Genomic DNA, 14,183 nt, shown 5'->3' with positions numbered 1-14,183 from the left:
AGAGTTTGGCAGAAAAGAGATCAAGGGTCAATGTTAGATTCTTCTTCCCTCTCACACTGAGTGAGACCATCTGGGCACCTCTGAGGCTTAAAGATGTGAAAAAACCGCTGGGTCTGCTGGGCTGTGCCTGTGCTCCAGCAGCTCTTAGAGCACCAAATAATAAATTTAGCATTAAAAAAAGGGTTGGTAGTGAGCTGCCATGAGCACGTGCTGGTTTCCCTGGGCTGGAGCCCCCAGGGAGAATTCCCAGCTGCAGAGTTACAGAGCTGCTCTCTGCTGTCCTCGCTCCTGCTGCAGATGCAGACCTGGGCCGGTGCCTTGCAGCCGATGGGCTCTACCTGTACACCACCAACTCCGTGGGCAGGGGAATCAGCAAACTGGGCTCAGGCCTGCATGGAACCCTGAGGTAAGGGACACTTCAGTGCTGCCTCTTCTGCAGAGCTGCTGAAACCCAAAGGTTCCTGATTTGGGAAGCCTCTCCCAGGTGTTGGGAGGATACGGAGCTTGGAAGGAGATGATCTCTAAGGTCTCTCCCAGCTCAAACCAATCTGTGATTCCATGATACTGTGAATTTTCATTAAATGCTATTTTAATGTGTTGGGTTTCTCATCTGAAATTCTTCTTGAGTGTGTTTTGTCTAAAATTAAAGAACAAGTTGAGGTTGGAAGGGGCCTGTAGAGGCCGTTAGTTCAACCTCCACAGCAGCAGAGTTTTAAATTCAGTTTGAATTTTTAATGTCTAGTATGTTGGGTGATTCTCTGCTGAGAGGGATATACTACAGACCAGTTCTGTGACTTCTTATTTATAGCTGAGTTTGTGAGTGTTTGTTTGCTAATTATGTCATTCATTAAGTAATTAGTGCAGCTGTGACTCACTGTACCTCCTTGCTTCTTCATCGCTCGAAAACCACGAGGCTTTTTACGCTTAAAGCCTTTCACAACAAAAATTGCTGACTTGAATAAGTTCAGGCAAAGTTCAACACTGTGGTTGCATTGTGGTTGTTATTTGAAATAAAAGCCAAAGAAGCAGGGCAGGGTTGATGGAGTTTGAACATCCTGGTGGGTTTTTTCCAGGGGGTTTGTGTACTGCCGGAACGAGGAGCTGGAGACGGGCTGGGTGGCTTTTGGCAACGGCAAACTCCTCCATCGGCCCGTGTCCTTTGATAGCAAACCTCACTACCTGTTCCAGCTCGTGGATCAACATACCCTGCAGGTAAAGGGGACAGGAACAAAGCAGGCTGAATGAATCACACTCATTTTAGCTTTAATTGGTTTTAGCCTTGAAGTTTCTTGTTTTGTGAAAACTGCGTTTTTCTAACCCCGCCTTGACTTGACTCTGTGGTGAATGTGGAAGTTATGGTAGAGATGTTACTGTTTCAATGTGTCTTCTATATAAATATATGTATTTATCTCTAATTACACTGTTCTGTATCATGGGGTACTGGTAGAGCTTGTTCAGCCTGGAGGAGGCTGAGGGGAGACCTCAGCCCAATCCACAGCTTCCTCAGGAGGGGCAGCTCCGGTCTCTGCTCTCTGTGAGCAGGGACAGGACCCAGGGAGCAGCTGGAGCTGTGTCAGAACAGGCTTAGGTTGGGTATCAGGGGAAGGTTCTTCCTCCAGAAGGTGCTGGGCACTGCCCAGGCTCCCCAGGGAATGCTCAAGGCTGACAGAACTCCAGGGGTGTTTGGACAATGCTCCCAAGGATGCCCAGGATGGGATTGTTGGGGTGTCTGTGCAGTGCCAGAGTTTGATAACGATCCCTGTGGGTCCCTTCCCATCCAGGATATTCCATGATTCCAGTGTGGTCGCATCTTAAAGCAATCAAACAACAGCAAAATGCACTTTGATTTAAATCAAGAATGTGTTCTTCCTGAACAGCTCTTTGTTCTTCCCCTGTCCCAGAATTCAGGTGTTGTTTCAGATCTGGTTGTGATTTGTGGACAAACAAGTTTGTAAAACTGGGGTAGTTTGTTTACTTTGGGGTTTTTCCTGCTGTGGTTTTAAGGATGGATACACACATTCATGTCCAGTGTGTTTCCTGATGCTGAGAATGTTTAGTTCCCCTTTTCCTCTCAAGTTTCAAATGATGTTTAAGAGAAGTTGCAGAAAGTAGGTGACTCAATAGGAAGTGTATTTTCCTTGTGGTACTGTGGGTTTGTTCTCCATCATTAGAGAGGAGATGATCCTTTTATTTTTAGATAGGTTAAATTTGAGATCTATGAGCTGGTTTGGATATTTGGCAAGTATCACAGAATAGCTGTTGGTAATAAATCAATGTAATGCTACTACTAAGTCCAATATTAAGCCTCTTCTGCACTAACTGCATTTGATCTCTATTTATTTTTCATACTGTTCATACTTGTAAGGCCAAACTGCAAAATCTGACCTGTTAAGATGCTTTCTGTCTCATAGGTATGTCAGATAATCCCAATGCCAGTAAATCACTTCCCAGTTGGCAGCACTATGACCACCGTGCATCTTTCTTCAGATGGAACCTTTTTCTACTGGATTTGGTCTCCTGCAAGCCTCAACGAAAAAACCCCCAAAGGCCACTCTGTCTTTATGGATATTTTTGAAATTATAGTAAGCAAATTGTGTGTTTTCTATGCTTGATGTTGGTAGCATAGCCCAGTTTAATTAAATATCAGCATTTTTTAATTGACATATTAGGTTTGGATATTTATGGGCGTGATCTGAATGGATTTATGTGAAATAACTGAACAGAGCAGAAGGTGAACTGTCCAATTCCATCTCCAGAGGATGATTATATTTAGCAATATGAGTTCTCTTGTAGCATAAAATGTGGTTTTTATGTCTGTATTTCTGCTCAGCAGAGGAGGATGGAGTGGGATGGTGGAGCTGGAATTGGGAGGCTGTAGTAGTACAACTCATGGAAAACCTCTAACACTCTAAATCACATCTTCATTAAGAGATGCATTCTGCAGTAAAACATCCCCTGAACATCATGGTCTGAAGAAATCATTGCTCACACTTTTTGCCTGGAAAAATGATTGAGCCAAACACCACTAAGAAAATACAAGAGGATTATATATTTTTAAGCAGAGTTTCCTAAATAAACTCAAGTCTAGACAAGCAATTCTGTCTTTAAGAACAAGCATAAATAGAAGATACCCTATTAAATATCTCAAAGATGTTAGATATCTTCTTTTAAATTATTCTATTGAACCACGAAGTCACAAACAAAAAAATATTCCTGTCTTGTTTTCACAACTTTGCTTTTGCAAGAACTTCTGTCAGCAAAGTTTCACTTTGTATTCCTGCATGATGCAATTTGGGTGATCTCTCAGCTATAGATTTCAATATCTAAAGTATTTTTCCCCCCCATTTTACCAGGTAGAAAATGGCATTTGTATAGCAAATCCTCTGCAGGAAAGAATTATCCTGATGAGGAAAGAGGGGGAATCTGCCAAGAGCATCAATGAGATGCTGCTGAGCCGCCTGTCCCGGTACCGCGCCTCCCCCTCGGCCACCCTGGCTGCTCTCACGGGCTCCACCATCTCCAACACCCTCAAGGAGGACCAGGCAGGTCAGAAACACTTCCCTTTTCATTTCTTAACAAGCACAGCATCCATCCTGCTCATTACTGACCTCTTAGCACAGCTTTAAAAAAAAAAAAACCACAACTGATTTTTGTCCTTTTTTCCCTCAAATATGCAGTTGGAAGATCCTCAGAGTATTTGCTTAATGCTGGAATTATGAGTTCCTTTGTTGAATTAGGATTGTGAGGAAACTTTAGGGATAGAAAAGAAGAAGTTTAGGGATGGGAAATTGGAAGAATTTTCCAATTCCATTATTGCATTAGTTTGGGGAGTCTGGTAGTTGCATTTCTCTGCTTCCAGCTCAACTGGGCTTCTAATTGGTGTGTAAAAATGGCCTGCAGGTTAGAAAATGGAATGATTGCTTCACCAGTCACTGGAATATTACAGATCTTTGGTGATTTTGCACTTTTTCGAGGTCATTCGCACAATGTTTGGGTATTCTTTTGTGGGAACAACCCAAGTTAATGAGGGAATCTTGAATTGAGCTGCACTGATGGCTTTCAGGATGATCTGGAGCTTTGTTAGATTTGTCTGAAATTTTATCCAGTTTATCTTGAATTATTTCTCTTCTTCCTTCACAAGTACATGAGTTTTCTTTTTTCAATTTGAAACAATTGAAGGTATTTCCATAAAAATAAATTATACATGAAATGGTTCTGCTTCCAGGGAATTTGGCAAGGAGTTAGCTCAGAGAGCTATTTTAAAGGTTGTGTTTTGCCATTTAACAACTCAAGTGCTACAGAAAAAGGAGAGTAAGTGGCTATTCTTGGCTAATTCTTGAGTCAGCACTCAAAAAGTGTTGATCAGCTGTTGCAGGAAGGAGATCATTTGGGCTGTCTACGTTTCATGAGGAGCAGGAGAACTTAAAATAGTAAATGCATAGTGAATCTCAAGTGATCTCTGGATGAGAGGAGACCATTTGGCTCCAAATGCTTTCAATGTAATTATCACCACACAATTCTTAATAGTTTTGGTTATACCTAACTTTTAATTTATTTTATTTGGAAGTTGTTTTCTTTAGTTGAATAACCCATGAAACTCTGTAGCCTTGTGGGGATTGATGGTGAACGTGTGAGGTTGAGAGGCCACAGAGAAGTCATGGATGCCCCAATCCCTGGAAATGCTCAGGGATTCATGGAGCTCTGAGCAACCTGGTCCCATGGAAGGGCTGTCCCTGTCCACGAGGTTGGGATGGGATGCTCTTGATCCAAACCATTCTGCAATTCTGTAGAACCCTCTTAACCAACCTTCTAAACAGGGATTCCTTTGACGCCCCGAGCAGAGCTCTGCCTTGTCCTGCAGAAGTGCAGTTTGTGACCTTTCTGTGGTGCACATTGCAGCTGCCAACACGAGCTGTGGGCTGCCCCTGAAGATGCTGAGGAAGACCCCAATCTACACCTGTGGCACTTACCTGGTGATGCTGGTGCCACCCCCAGGGGGGCTCGGGCAGCTCGGCCACGCGCTCGCTCTTCGGGGGCACCAGCGCTTTGTCCTCCTTAAAAAGTAAGTCAGGGCTGTTGGTGGCAGAGTGGGAGTCCTTGGCAGCCTGGAATGCAATAAACTGCTCAGGAATTGATTGGAGCTGTGTTTCTGTGTAGTTCTTGCCTCCAGCCTGGTGTTCAACATCTCGGATGGGCAGTTCACCAGCAGGGCAGATCTCATCGATGCTGCGGGCAGCTCGCTCGGACGGGGGGCTCTGGTGCCAGGCCTTGGTAAGGAATAGATCAGTCCTTCAGATCCTGGATGATCCATCTGGGATTGACATTGCAGTCAGCAACTCTGCACTGGGGTGGGGTAAAATCAACTTTTAAAGCAGATAGTTTGGATTTACGATGCCTATAAAGATGCTTCAGTCTGGTTTTCTGCTAAATTGATGTGTGAAATATTTTCCTTCTCTCAGGTGCTTGTTATGATACAATGAATAACATGATCTGGACGTGCTCCAATGATTATATTGATCAGTGGTGCAATCCTGGGAACCAGGCATTCCACTGTGTGTGCCAGAGGCTGGGAGTGAGTCACGTCATCGCAGAGCCCAAAGGTGAGGGGAGCCCAGGAGTCAGCACTTTGTACAAAGGGGAAGTGGAACAGGAGTGGCAGAGAATAAACAGACAGAAGCTGCCTTGCTGTTAACAGCTGAGTTAATTCCTGAAAAGAGTGGTAAATATTGGTCATGGTTTAGCTTTCGTTTAAGAGAGGGAAAAGTACAAAGTGACGTGTGGGGAAGATTCCAGATTCTTGCTGCCTTCAGCACAATAAAAAGGTGATTTGGGTAATCCTTTTATGCCCTGAAGTTGATTTATTGCATCTTAGAAGCAAAGGCTGATAATGCAGTCTGTGTCTATAGACAGCATTGGAACTCTCCTCTCCTTGCAGGGGATGCAACAACCACAAATGAGGTCATTAACCAGTTACTGCACCATGTTGGTGCCATGTGCATCCACCAACTCAACCTCCTGGCAGCCAGCAACAACCTCCCCATCAGCAATTTTCTGGGCAAGCAGCATCCCATTGAAGCCCATCACCTGAGCAGCATCTGTGACATTATGGAGAAGGCCATGGTCAATGGAGACACCTGCATCATCCGCTGCATCCTCGTTGTCTTCCAGGTACAGAACCTGAAATGGGCTTCAAAACTCACATGGAAAAATGAAAAACTTGGATTGGAGCCACTGGTTTCATTTTTATTTAATTTTTTTTTTCTCCATTGGAATCCATGTAATGGAGGTTGAATTAGCAGTGGCTTTGCAATATTTTATATATTCTTTTAAGAGCCCTGATTTAAATACAATCTCTATAGATTAAAATAAAACACAGAGAGGTTATATCCTTCTTTCTTTGTATTTCCCTCCCTCCATTTTTTGATTCAAAATCAGATTCTGACTCTCAGATTTCTAGACCCACACAAATAGTTTGAGAAACTGACTGCAGAAAATAAGTTCATGTAAGTAATGTGTCTATTTTTAATATTAATATTTTTGTCTTTAATTTTTCTTAGGTGGTTTTTAAATTTTTCTTCAGCCCCCAAACTGAAAGGAACAGAGACATTGTCAGAAGGTCTGGGCTGTTGCTGTGGCAGTTACTGATGGCCCCAAGGGATCAGATCTGCTCTGAAATCCAGAAGGAAGTTTGTCTGGCTATTAGGTGAATATCAACTTAACTTAGAATTTAGTTTCTTTGAAATATAGTGACAGATGAACATTCACATTGTATTTAGTTTAATTTTACATTAATATGAGGAAATGTAGTGTGATGGATTTTAAGACATAATATGATAGAATTATTACAGTTTGTGTCTGTGGGAGAAGAGATAGAACGTGTTGGTCTTGATGAAATAACAAGTAGCAATTACTTTCTTTTAATTTGTTTCTTTTTTACTTGCTTTCTTCAGGATTTTTTTTAATATTGATTATAAAATAATTGCTAAATTCAAGCAGAGTTTCTTTGAACGAGTTCCTTATTTGGCTGCTGTGGTGTTCAGGGAAAGGCACAGCTGGTGTTGGCAGCTCTCACCTCAGTGGTAACACTGGAGTGAGTTCTCCTGAACAAAAGGGACATCAGGAGAAGCAGAATTAATGATGCTGGAGGGGTTAATGATGCTGGAGGGGTTAATGATACTGGAGCAATGCTCTGAGACTGAAGGCCCAGGGGAAAAAAAGAAGTGTGGTTGTATCTCCTGAAAAGGAGATAATGGAAACCTCAGGGCCAAGGAATGCTGGCTCCAGTGTGCCAAGGACAAACAGAACCTGCATTTTCCAGTGGGAAGTGCTCCTGAGGTTGAGAGCAAAACCTTTTGAAGACCAACCTGAATTTTCTTGGTGTGAATCACAACCTCCCAAATGTCTGTGGCTCTGTGCAGCTCCTGAGTGAAGCACAGTTTGGCTCAGGAGGGTCACCTGGCATTTCCAGGGCTGTGCTCTCTGCCAGGGAAAAGTGTCTCTACCTTGCAATACCTGTGTGTTCCTGTGCCTTGTGAAGCAGCTCCAGGGTGGGCACTGGGTGATGTTTCCTTCCTCCTGTGTCCTCCTTGGGGGATTCTGGTGCCAGTGGAGCCCTCAAAGGGAGCTGGAAATGTGTGATAACTTTTCCTGAGGTTTCTATCAGAGCGGATCAGCATGAGCCAGAGGGAAGGAAGCTGCACTAATCTCTGCTCACAGTGTGAAGCTGAAAAACATCTCAGTTTTCTTTTCTTGTTACTGAAAAAGAAAAGGGAAAGGAAATGGCAAAGTTGCATAATGATTTCAGCACTTCACACAGGCATGAAGTGCTCCTTTGAAGTGATTGTGATCTCAATGGGGAAATCCACACAGAAAGGACAGAGTTCATCACAAGTTAGAGGGAAAAAGTCTCCACATGGAATGTTCCTGCAGAGCTGTGGTGTTCCTGAAATGCTCTTTCCAGAATCTTCTGTGTCATTTAAGACTTCTACAGAGCCAGTCTCCAAAAAGTACAAAACTGTAGCAGTAGTGATTCCTTGATTATTGTGTTTGTGTTTTCCTCTGTTCTTAGCACAGAGAAGCCTCAGCTCTTACCCCATCACCAGAGTTTTTGGGGGTTTTCTCTGGGCCATGATCGTTTTTCCTGACACCTCTGTTTCCTAAACTGATTGTGCTGCCTTGTGTGCAAGTGATGAATGGGGAGTTTTCCAGAGGGAAGCAAATAGCTCTTGGAGAAACTTTAGACCTAAACAATAAAATATAATTGATTACAAGAGATTCCTGGAGAAAACAGCTGCTTATGTTCTAATATTGATGTTAAAATCTGGAGGATGCTCTTGTAAGCCTTTACACAGACATTGTAAATGTTCTATCAGACGCTGAGTGTGTGGTGCCATTTGTCACATGTCCACTGAAATGGTTTTGTTCACTTCTAAATCCATCAAGTAATGCATGATTTTATTTTTTCCTTAGCTCTGGTTTAAATATCCTGTATCCTGGAGAAGCAGAAATCAATAATTTATTGAAATTGGTCTTAACTGAAGGTGAGAATGTCTTATTGCCAGGTGAGAGTGGGGTTTTTCTGAGAACAAAAAATCCAAGTCTATCTCAGGCTTAGAGGGAGAACAATGTGGGATACTGAGCACTACTCTGCTTTAAATCCATGCTTTTGTAGGAAATTATGGGATGCTCCAAAAGGCTGCATGGCCTAGGGTAGGTCAGGTGGGGAAAAGGAATATTTGCAAGTACCCAGTGATCAGAGGTGATGTTAGACCTCAGTGGAGGGGGAACAATGTCCTTGAGTTCAGCAGGAAATGGGAATCTGCTCTTGAAGCAGCTGATGCTCAGTAATTTGTTACCTCACAGGAAAATGTTGGAGCTCAGTGCTGGGAATTTCCAATTTTCCCAGTGCCACGGGCAGGGAAAGTGCTCCCAGTCTGCTCACCCTGGGAATGCAGCCATTCCCGAGCTCTAGTCTGGGTTAAATGAGATATTGGGGAAGTAAAATCTCTTCTGGAAAACGCAGCTTTGCAAAAGTTTATTTCCCTTCCAGGAGAGAGGAACAGTGGCCTCTCCCAGCTCCGGGATGTTATCCTGACCAATTTAGCTGAGCAGCTGCAGAACAACAGATTTGGAAGTGAAGATGATGATCACTATAGGTAAAAAGCCTCTGTTTATAGGGTGTTTTTCTGTTACTTGCTTGAGGTGAACTTGCAGGAACTTCTGCTGGAATTGCTTGGTGTGTTCCTGCAGTGTGACCTGAATGCTGTTTGTGTCTGGGGGGGAAGATTTCAGTAGGGTAGGGGAGAGATTTGATGTTTTAGGGCAAATTTCGGATGCTTCTGTACCCAGCCTGGGTTTGGAATTTCTTGTTCCTTGCCATGTTCATGGTAAATTTGAATGATCATTTCATAAAGATGATTTTATAGTATTTCTCTGTATGTCATAGGTGACTTCCAGCAGTAAAATTGCCAATCTCAAGTACCTGTACAAGTTGGGAGGAGTCTTTTCTAGGAGCCATAAGAAATCACAGATTCACACCAGCACAGTGCAGCAACCCCCTGGAAATCTGTTGTACTTGTTAAACATTTCAGCCATGGGTTTTTTTTGTGTCTGAAGTTGAAGTTTGATCCTTGTTTAGGTTTCCCATATCTGGGATCCAGCTTGCAGAGTGAGCTGAGCTGTACAAAATGCACAATAATTAATGATTTACATTTTCCACCTTTCTTGCCTCTCCTGAAGACTCAATGATGAGCTCTTGCACTACATCCTCAAGATTGTTGTCCGAGAATCTTGTGTCTTAATCACCAAGTGCCAAACTGTATCTAAAGATGACTTTCAAAGGCTTCTTTCAACTGTGCCTGTAAGTAAAATGTGTTTTGATAAAAGTAAATCTGCCTTTGGCTGTTTTTCCTCCTTGAATCCATCCTGTTCACTGAGTACCAGGAGGTGAAACGTTTATAATGGTGTCTTAAGAAATCCAGGAGAAGAATTGTCTTTTGTGCTGTGCAGGGAAGAAAAGAATAATTTCTCACAACAAAGGAAGTAGTTCAGTAATGCTGGAATGGGTTTATACATAGATTTATTTTCTGGTTGCTGTTCAGTTTTAAAGCAAAGTTTGTGGATCTCAGTATTCAGCACAGCTTCAAGAATCCAAGGTGCAGTTGTGTGTTGTGGTTCATACAGGCTGAAAGAGTTACCAGAGACAGGATTGAGGTGAAGCTGACATTTGATGGTAAAACTGTGGGCAGGTGTTTTCAGCAGGATCAGCTCCCTGGGACAGGCAGGTTGAGCTTCCATAGAAACGCTGGGAGGGGCCAGGATGTCCTGGCCTGTGGGGATGAGGAGTGGCATGGAACCATCACCTTCAGAGTGGGAATTGCATTTATCTCTCTGGTGGCACAATCTTTTCAGAATTAATTAATCCTTAGAGCTCCTGAATGTTGCTGAAATGTTCCAAACCTGAACAAAGTTATGCTGCCTCTTTATGGTTTTGTGAGTTACTTCACAAAATTCAGCATTTTGCAACCGGTTTCTTTCCTTAAATGTATCAAATTATTTCTTTGTTCTTTCTTTTCTTCTTCCTCAACCTTTTTTATTCCTCTCTCCAACTTCCAAGTCTGAGGCTTGCCTGACTCAGGGTTGATGAAGGGTTTGGATAATGCAAAGTTTTACTTATTTGTGTTCAAGGCTGCATCCTCGTGCTTGCGGTACCTGATGGCTGTGCAGAACCACCTCCTCAGTAACACTATTTTGATTAAACCTGATGACAATGATGACAGTGACAGCTCCTTGCAGGGAGAGACATTGAAGGTACAGGTAAACACCAAGTTTTATTCTAGTATGGCTCTCTCCAGTCAGTGTGCCTGTGACACCTTGTTCCTGCAGTGCATTTGCTGTTTGCTGGGGGTTCTTTTCCTTTTGATAGAGTTAAATAGCTGGAGAACAGGGAAAACCAGTCCAGAGGAAAATCTGCAGTTATTCTGTGTTCAGGATTCCAGCTTGCAGTCCCTATTATCAGTGAGAGCAGACACTTCCCTTCCTAAATATATGTATAATGAGATTTTAAGTATATTTTAATTAGTATGTGCTGGAAGGATTCCTGGCAGAGGAATTTCCTTTCCTGGGCATGTTACCCCAGACTCTTTTTCCTCTCCAAATCACTCAGGTGGTCCTTGAAAAAAATATTATTAAATAAATAGAAAAGGGGTTTCTTATTTGCCTTACCTGGCTATTGCATTTTTGCAGTTTAAACAAAGCTTGTGTGCAGCCACTTCCATCATTTATCTGAAATAGAGAGACTAAAGTTTGTGGCGAGGAAGCTGTTAGAGGACAGACTTTGGCTGGTAGAAGTTTATTTAAATGCTGCATTTCCCACTGCTTCATCCAACTCCCAGGTTTGCCCTGGAGTGCAGGTTGTCTAATGGTGATGATAATAATAATAATGATAATAGTAATAATAGTAATAATAGTAATAATAGTAATAATAGTAATAATAGTAATAATAATAATAATAATAATAATAATAATAATAATAATAATAATAATAATAATAATTCCCTAATGGAATTGATTTCCGAATTTCTGGTATTTTGCTGAGCCAGTTTTCTCTGCTGCTCTTTGAGGCTGTGTGTGTTTGTGAGCTGCTGCAGTTAGAAGTGATTTGTTCAGGCTCATTGAGTAAATGCTAAATATTGGAGTATTTTTCTTGTCTCGCTGTTCACGCCGTGTTCATTGTTCAGTTTCTCTCTCTGCAGTGCTCCTCATCCCTGCTAGGACATTGTGTCACCAGTCCTGTACCTTGGCTGGCTCTCAGCTCTCTCCTGTGCTGGACTTGGGGCTTCCTTCCCTCTAGAAACTGGATGTGCATCCTGTAAAACATGCACCTAGTTTCTCCCAGCACTTTGGGGCTTAACATTAATCAAATTTAAGTCTTGGATGAATCTCCTGCTGCAGGCCTGCCAGGTCACATTATCATTCTTTTCATTTGGAAATCCATCTTTTTGTTCTGTTGTCCTTTTTTGGAGGGATTCTCTAAGAATTTAAGTATCCTGTAACTCTTTTTTTTCACTTAGGAACTCAAGACCAGCATTTTGTCTCTTGCCACACAAATTCTCACAGGATGTGATGAAGTCTTAGAAATGCTGCAACAAGTCACTACAGCACTAATTAACAGTGACATTTCTGACAGGGAGCAAAGGTAAGACAAGTGGGAGGATCCTAATTTGGAAACAGGGAACTGCTGCTCTTTGTGATTTATTGTACAAGCACAGTTAGCACTGATTATTCTTTATCACTTCAGATTTGAGCTTTGAATGCACAGAAACTGTTTCTTCCTGTAGCAATTGTTTAGCACTCAGCTGGTGGAGAATTTAGAATCACTCTCTCTGTCAGTCCTGATCATCTGTAGGTTGATATTTCTGTAGGAACCTCAAATTGAGAAGGTTTTAGTCAATTATAATGGTATTTATGAGTAGGATACCTGGAAGTAAACTGCAATTAGCTGGGAATACTGTTAGCTAGAACAATCTGTTTATTTTTATATTTCTGATTATTACATCCCTAGTAGCTGCATTAGATATTTATGCATGACAATCCCTGGGTGTTGTTTTATATCCCACATATTCCATCACCTACCTTTCCCTGTCTCCCCTCCTCTTAAAAATCCACCTTGGGAATGGGGTGGAAACAAAACTTTTCTCTCCTCAAACAAACAACTCCCTGTCCCAGCTGTGTTCCAGGTTTCACTTTCTGCTTCTCTGTGCCTGCAAGATTAGTTGTGTTTATTGACAACACACAATTCCTGGGTGATATTTTCATATGAGTTCGTGTTCAAATATATTTTTGTAGCTGCAGATCCTTTTCAAGTCCTTTGAGCTCCATGTGCTGGGAGCTGATATCCACACTGGTGCATTTGTGTTTGATGGGGACTTTCATCCTGTGCCCAGGGGAGCTTATCCTTCTCTGAGTAATTATTAAACTGTTGATTTACTGTCTCTGCTCTCAGATTGTTCAGTAAAAATTGTCAGCAATTCAAGGTCACTGGCACTTGGGAGAAGTTGTAGTGGTTTCAAGATTGTTTTGGGGATTTTGTTAACATAATACAAACATTCTCTGCTGAATTTTGAGTTGCTGTTACAAGATGAAACAGAAGTGACTAAAAGCAGAAGTGCTGCTCTATGCAAAGAGTTGTTCCTCTGTAACTTTGGCTCTCCTTCCAGGTTAAAAGGCCTGGAGCAGATCACAAAGGCCACCATGCTTGGCCACCTGCTGCCTGTGCTGCTGACATCCCTGATGCACCCAAACCTGCAGACCCTGACCATGGCTGATGCCCTGATGCCTCAGCTGGTGCAGCTGGTCCTTTACACCAGCCAGGTAGGGGCTCTGTGCCACCCTGGGCTGCCCAAATGCTGCTCAGCTTCCTCCAGACACTCACCCACACCAGAGTTCAGCTTCCTCAACAGCTGCCAGAGCTGCTGGTGCTGAATGTTCCATTTGACTGCTCCAGGAGCTACTCAATCATGATTTATTGTCAATAACAATGATAATTGTTAATTATTTCAGTAATGAGCTCTTAAAATGCTTTACAGTTTGCATGTCCCTAACACTGTGTATTTTGGGCCACAGACTGCACTGCTGCTTAAAACCCAGTCTCCAGTTTTCTCAGAACTGAACAGTTCCCCCAGTTGTGCTCCAGAGCAGAAAGGGAAGCAGTTACCTGATGAGAGGTGATTTTCTTTACATTTGGGTCTTTTCATGGGATAAACTGCACTGTAATGTCTGTTTGACCATTGCTGTGAGATAAAGCAGCAGTTTTTAATTTGAATTAAGTTTTTTAAGTGTGCTGGAATGATTTCTAAGGCTGTCTCAGTTTTATATAAGCTTCTGCAAAAGGCAGTTAGTTCCAAATTTTGTTCTCTATATAGAATTAAATTATTAATAACTTCAGGTTGTTTACACAGGTTATGGTTTGTTCTGTTTTTTTCCCTCATCTCAAGCATTAGAAATTAAATCTAAATGTTTCTCACACAATAAATTAGGCTAGGGAGGACCATCAGGAGAAAATGTAAATTGCTCTGGCAGCATGAGATACAGAATTAAAACCATTGCAAAGCTATTAAATGGTTTAATTTACAGAGAAATAACATTTTTAACTCATGCATTTAAATGCTGTGTCTCAGCTCAAA

General features: G+C 42.2%; 1 protein-coding gene across 1 annotated transcript in view; it reads left to right on the top strand.

The window, feature by feature from the left end:
• HECTD4 (HECT domain E3 ubiquitin protein ligase 4) overlaps window positions 1-14,183 on the top strand; it is a 68,390-nt gene that overhangs the window by 15,319 nt on the left and 38,888 nt on the right. The window contains 17 exon segments of the mRNA XM_036393380.2: window positions 298-406; window positions 1,074-1,212; window positions 2,412-2,582; window positions 3,354-3,546; window positions 4,900-4,994; window positions 4,996-5,062; window positions 5,158-5,271; window positions 5,460-5,600; window positions 5,936-6,168; window positions 6,558-6,703; window positions 8,470-8,540; window positions 9,050-9,155; window positions 9,739-9,859; window positions 10,687-10,815; window positions 12,072-12,196; window positions 13,218-13,371; window positions 13,624-13,724. Of these exon segments, the coding sequence (XP_036249273.1) occupies window positions 298-406; window positions 1,074-1,212; window positions 2,412-2,582; window positions 3,354-3,546; window positions 4,900-4,994; window positions 4,996-5,062; window positions 5,158-5,271; window positions 5,460-5,600; window positions 5,936-6,168; window positions 6,558-6,703; window positions 8,470-8,540; window positions 9,050-9,155; window positions 9,739-9,859; window positions 10,687-10,815; window positions 12,072-12,196; window positions 13,218-13,371; window positions 13,624-13,724 (2,215 nt within the window).

This window comes from Molothrus ater, chromosome 18 (genome assembly GCF_012460135.2).
Source record: "Molothrus ater isolate BHLD 08-10-18 breed brown headed cowbird chromosome 18, BPBGC_Mater_1.1, whole genome shotgun sequence".
Lineage (NCBI taxonomy): Eukaryota > Metazoa > Chordata > Aves > Passeriformes > Icteridae > Molothrus > Molothrus ater.
The sequence above is the reverse complement of the archived record's forward strand: the minus strand, read 5'-3'. Positions and strand labels throughout refer to the sequence as shown.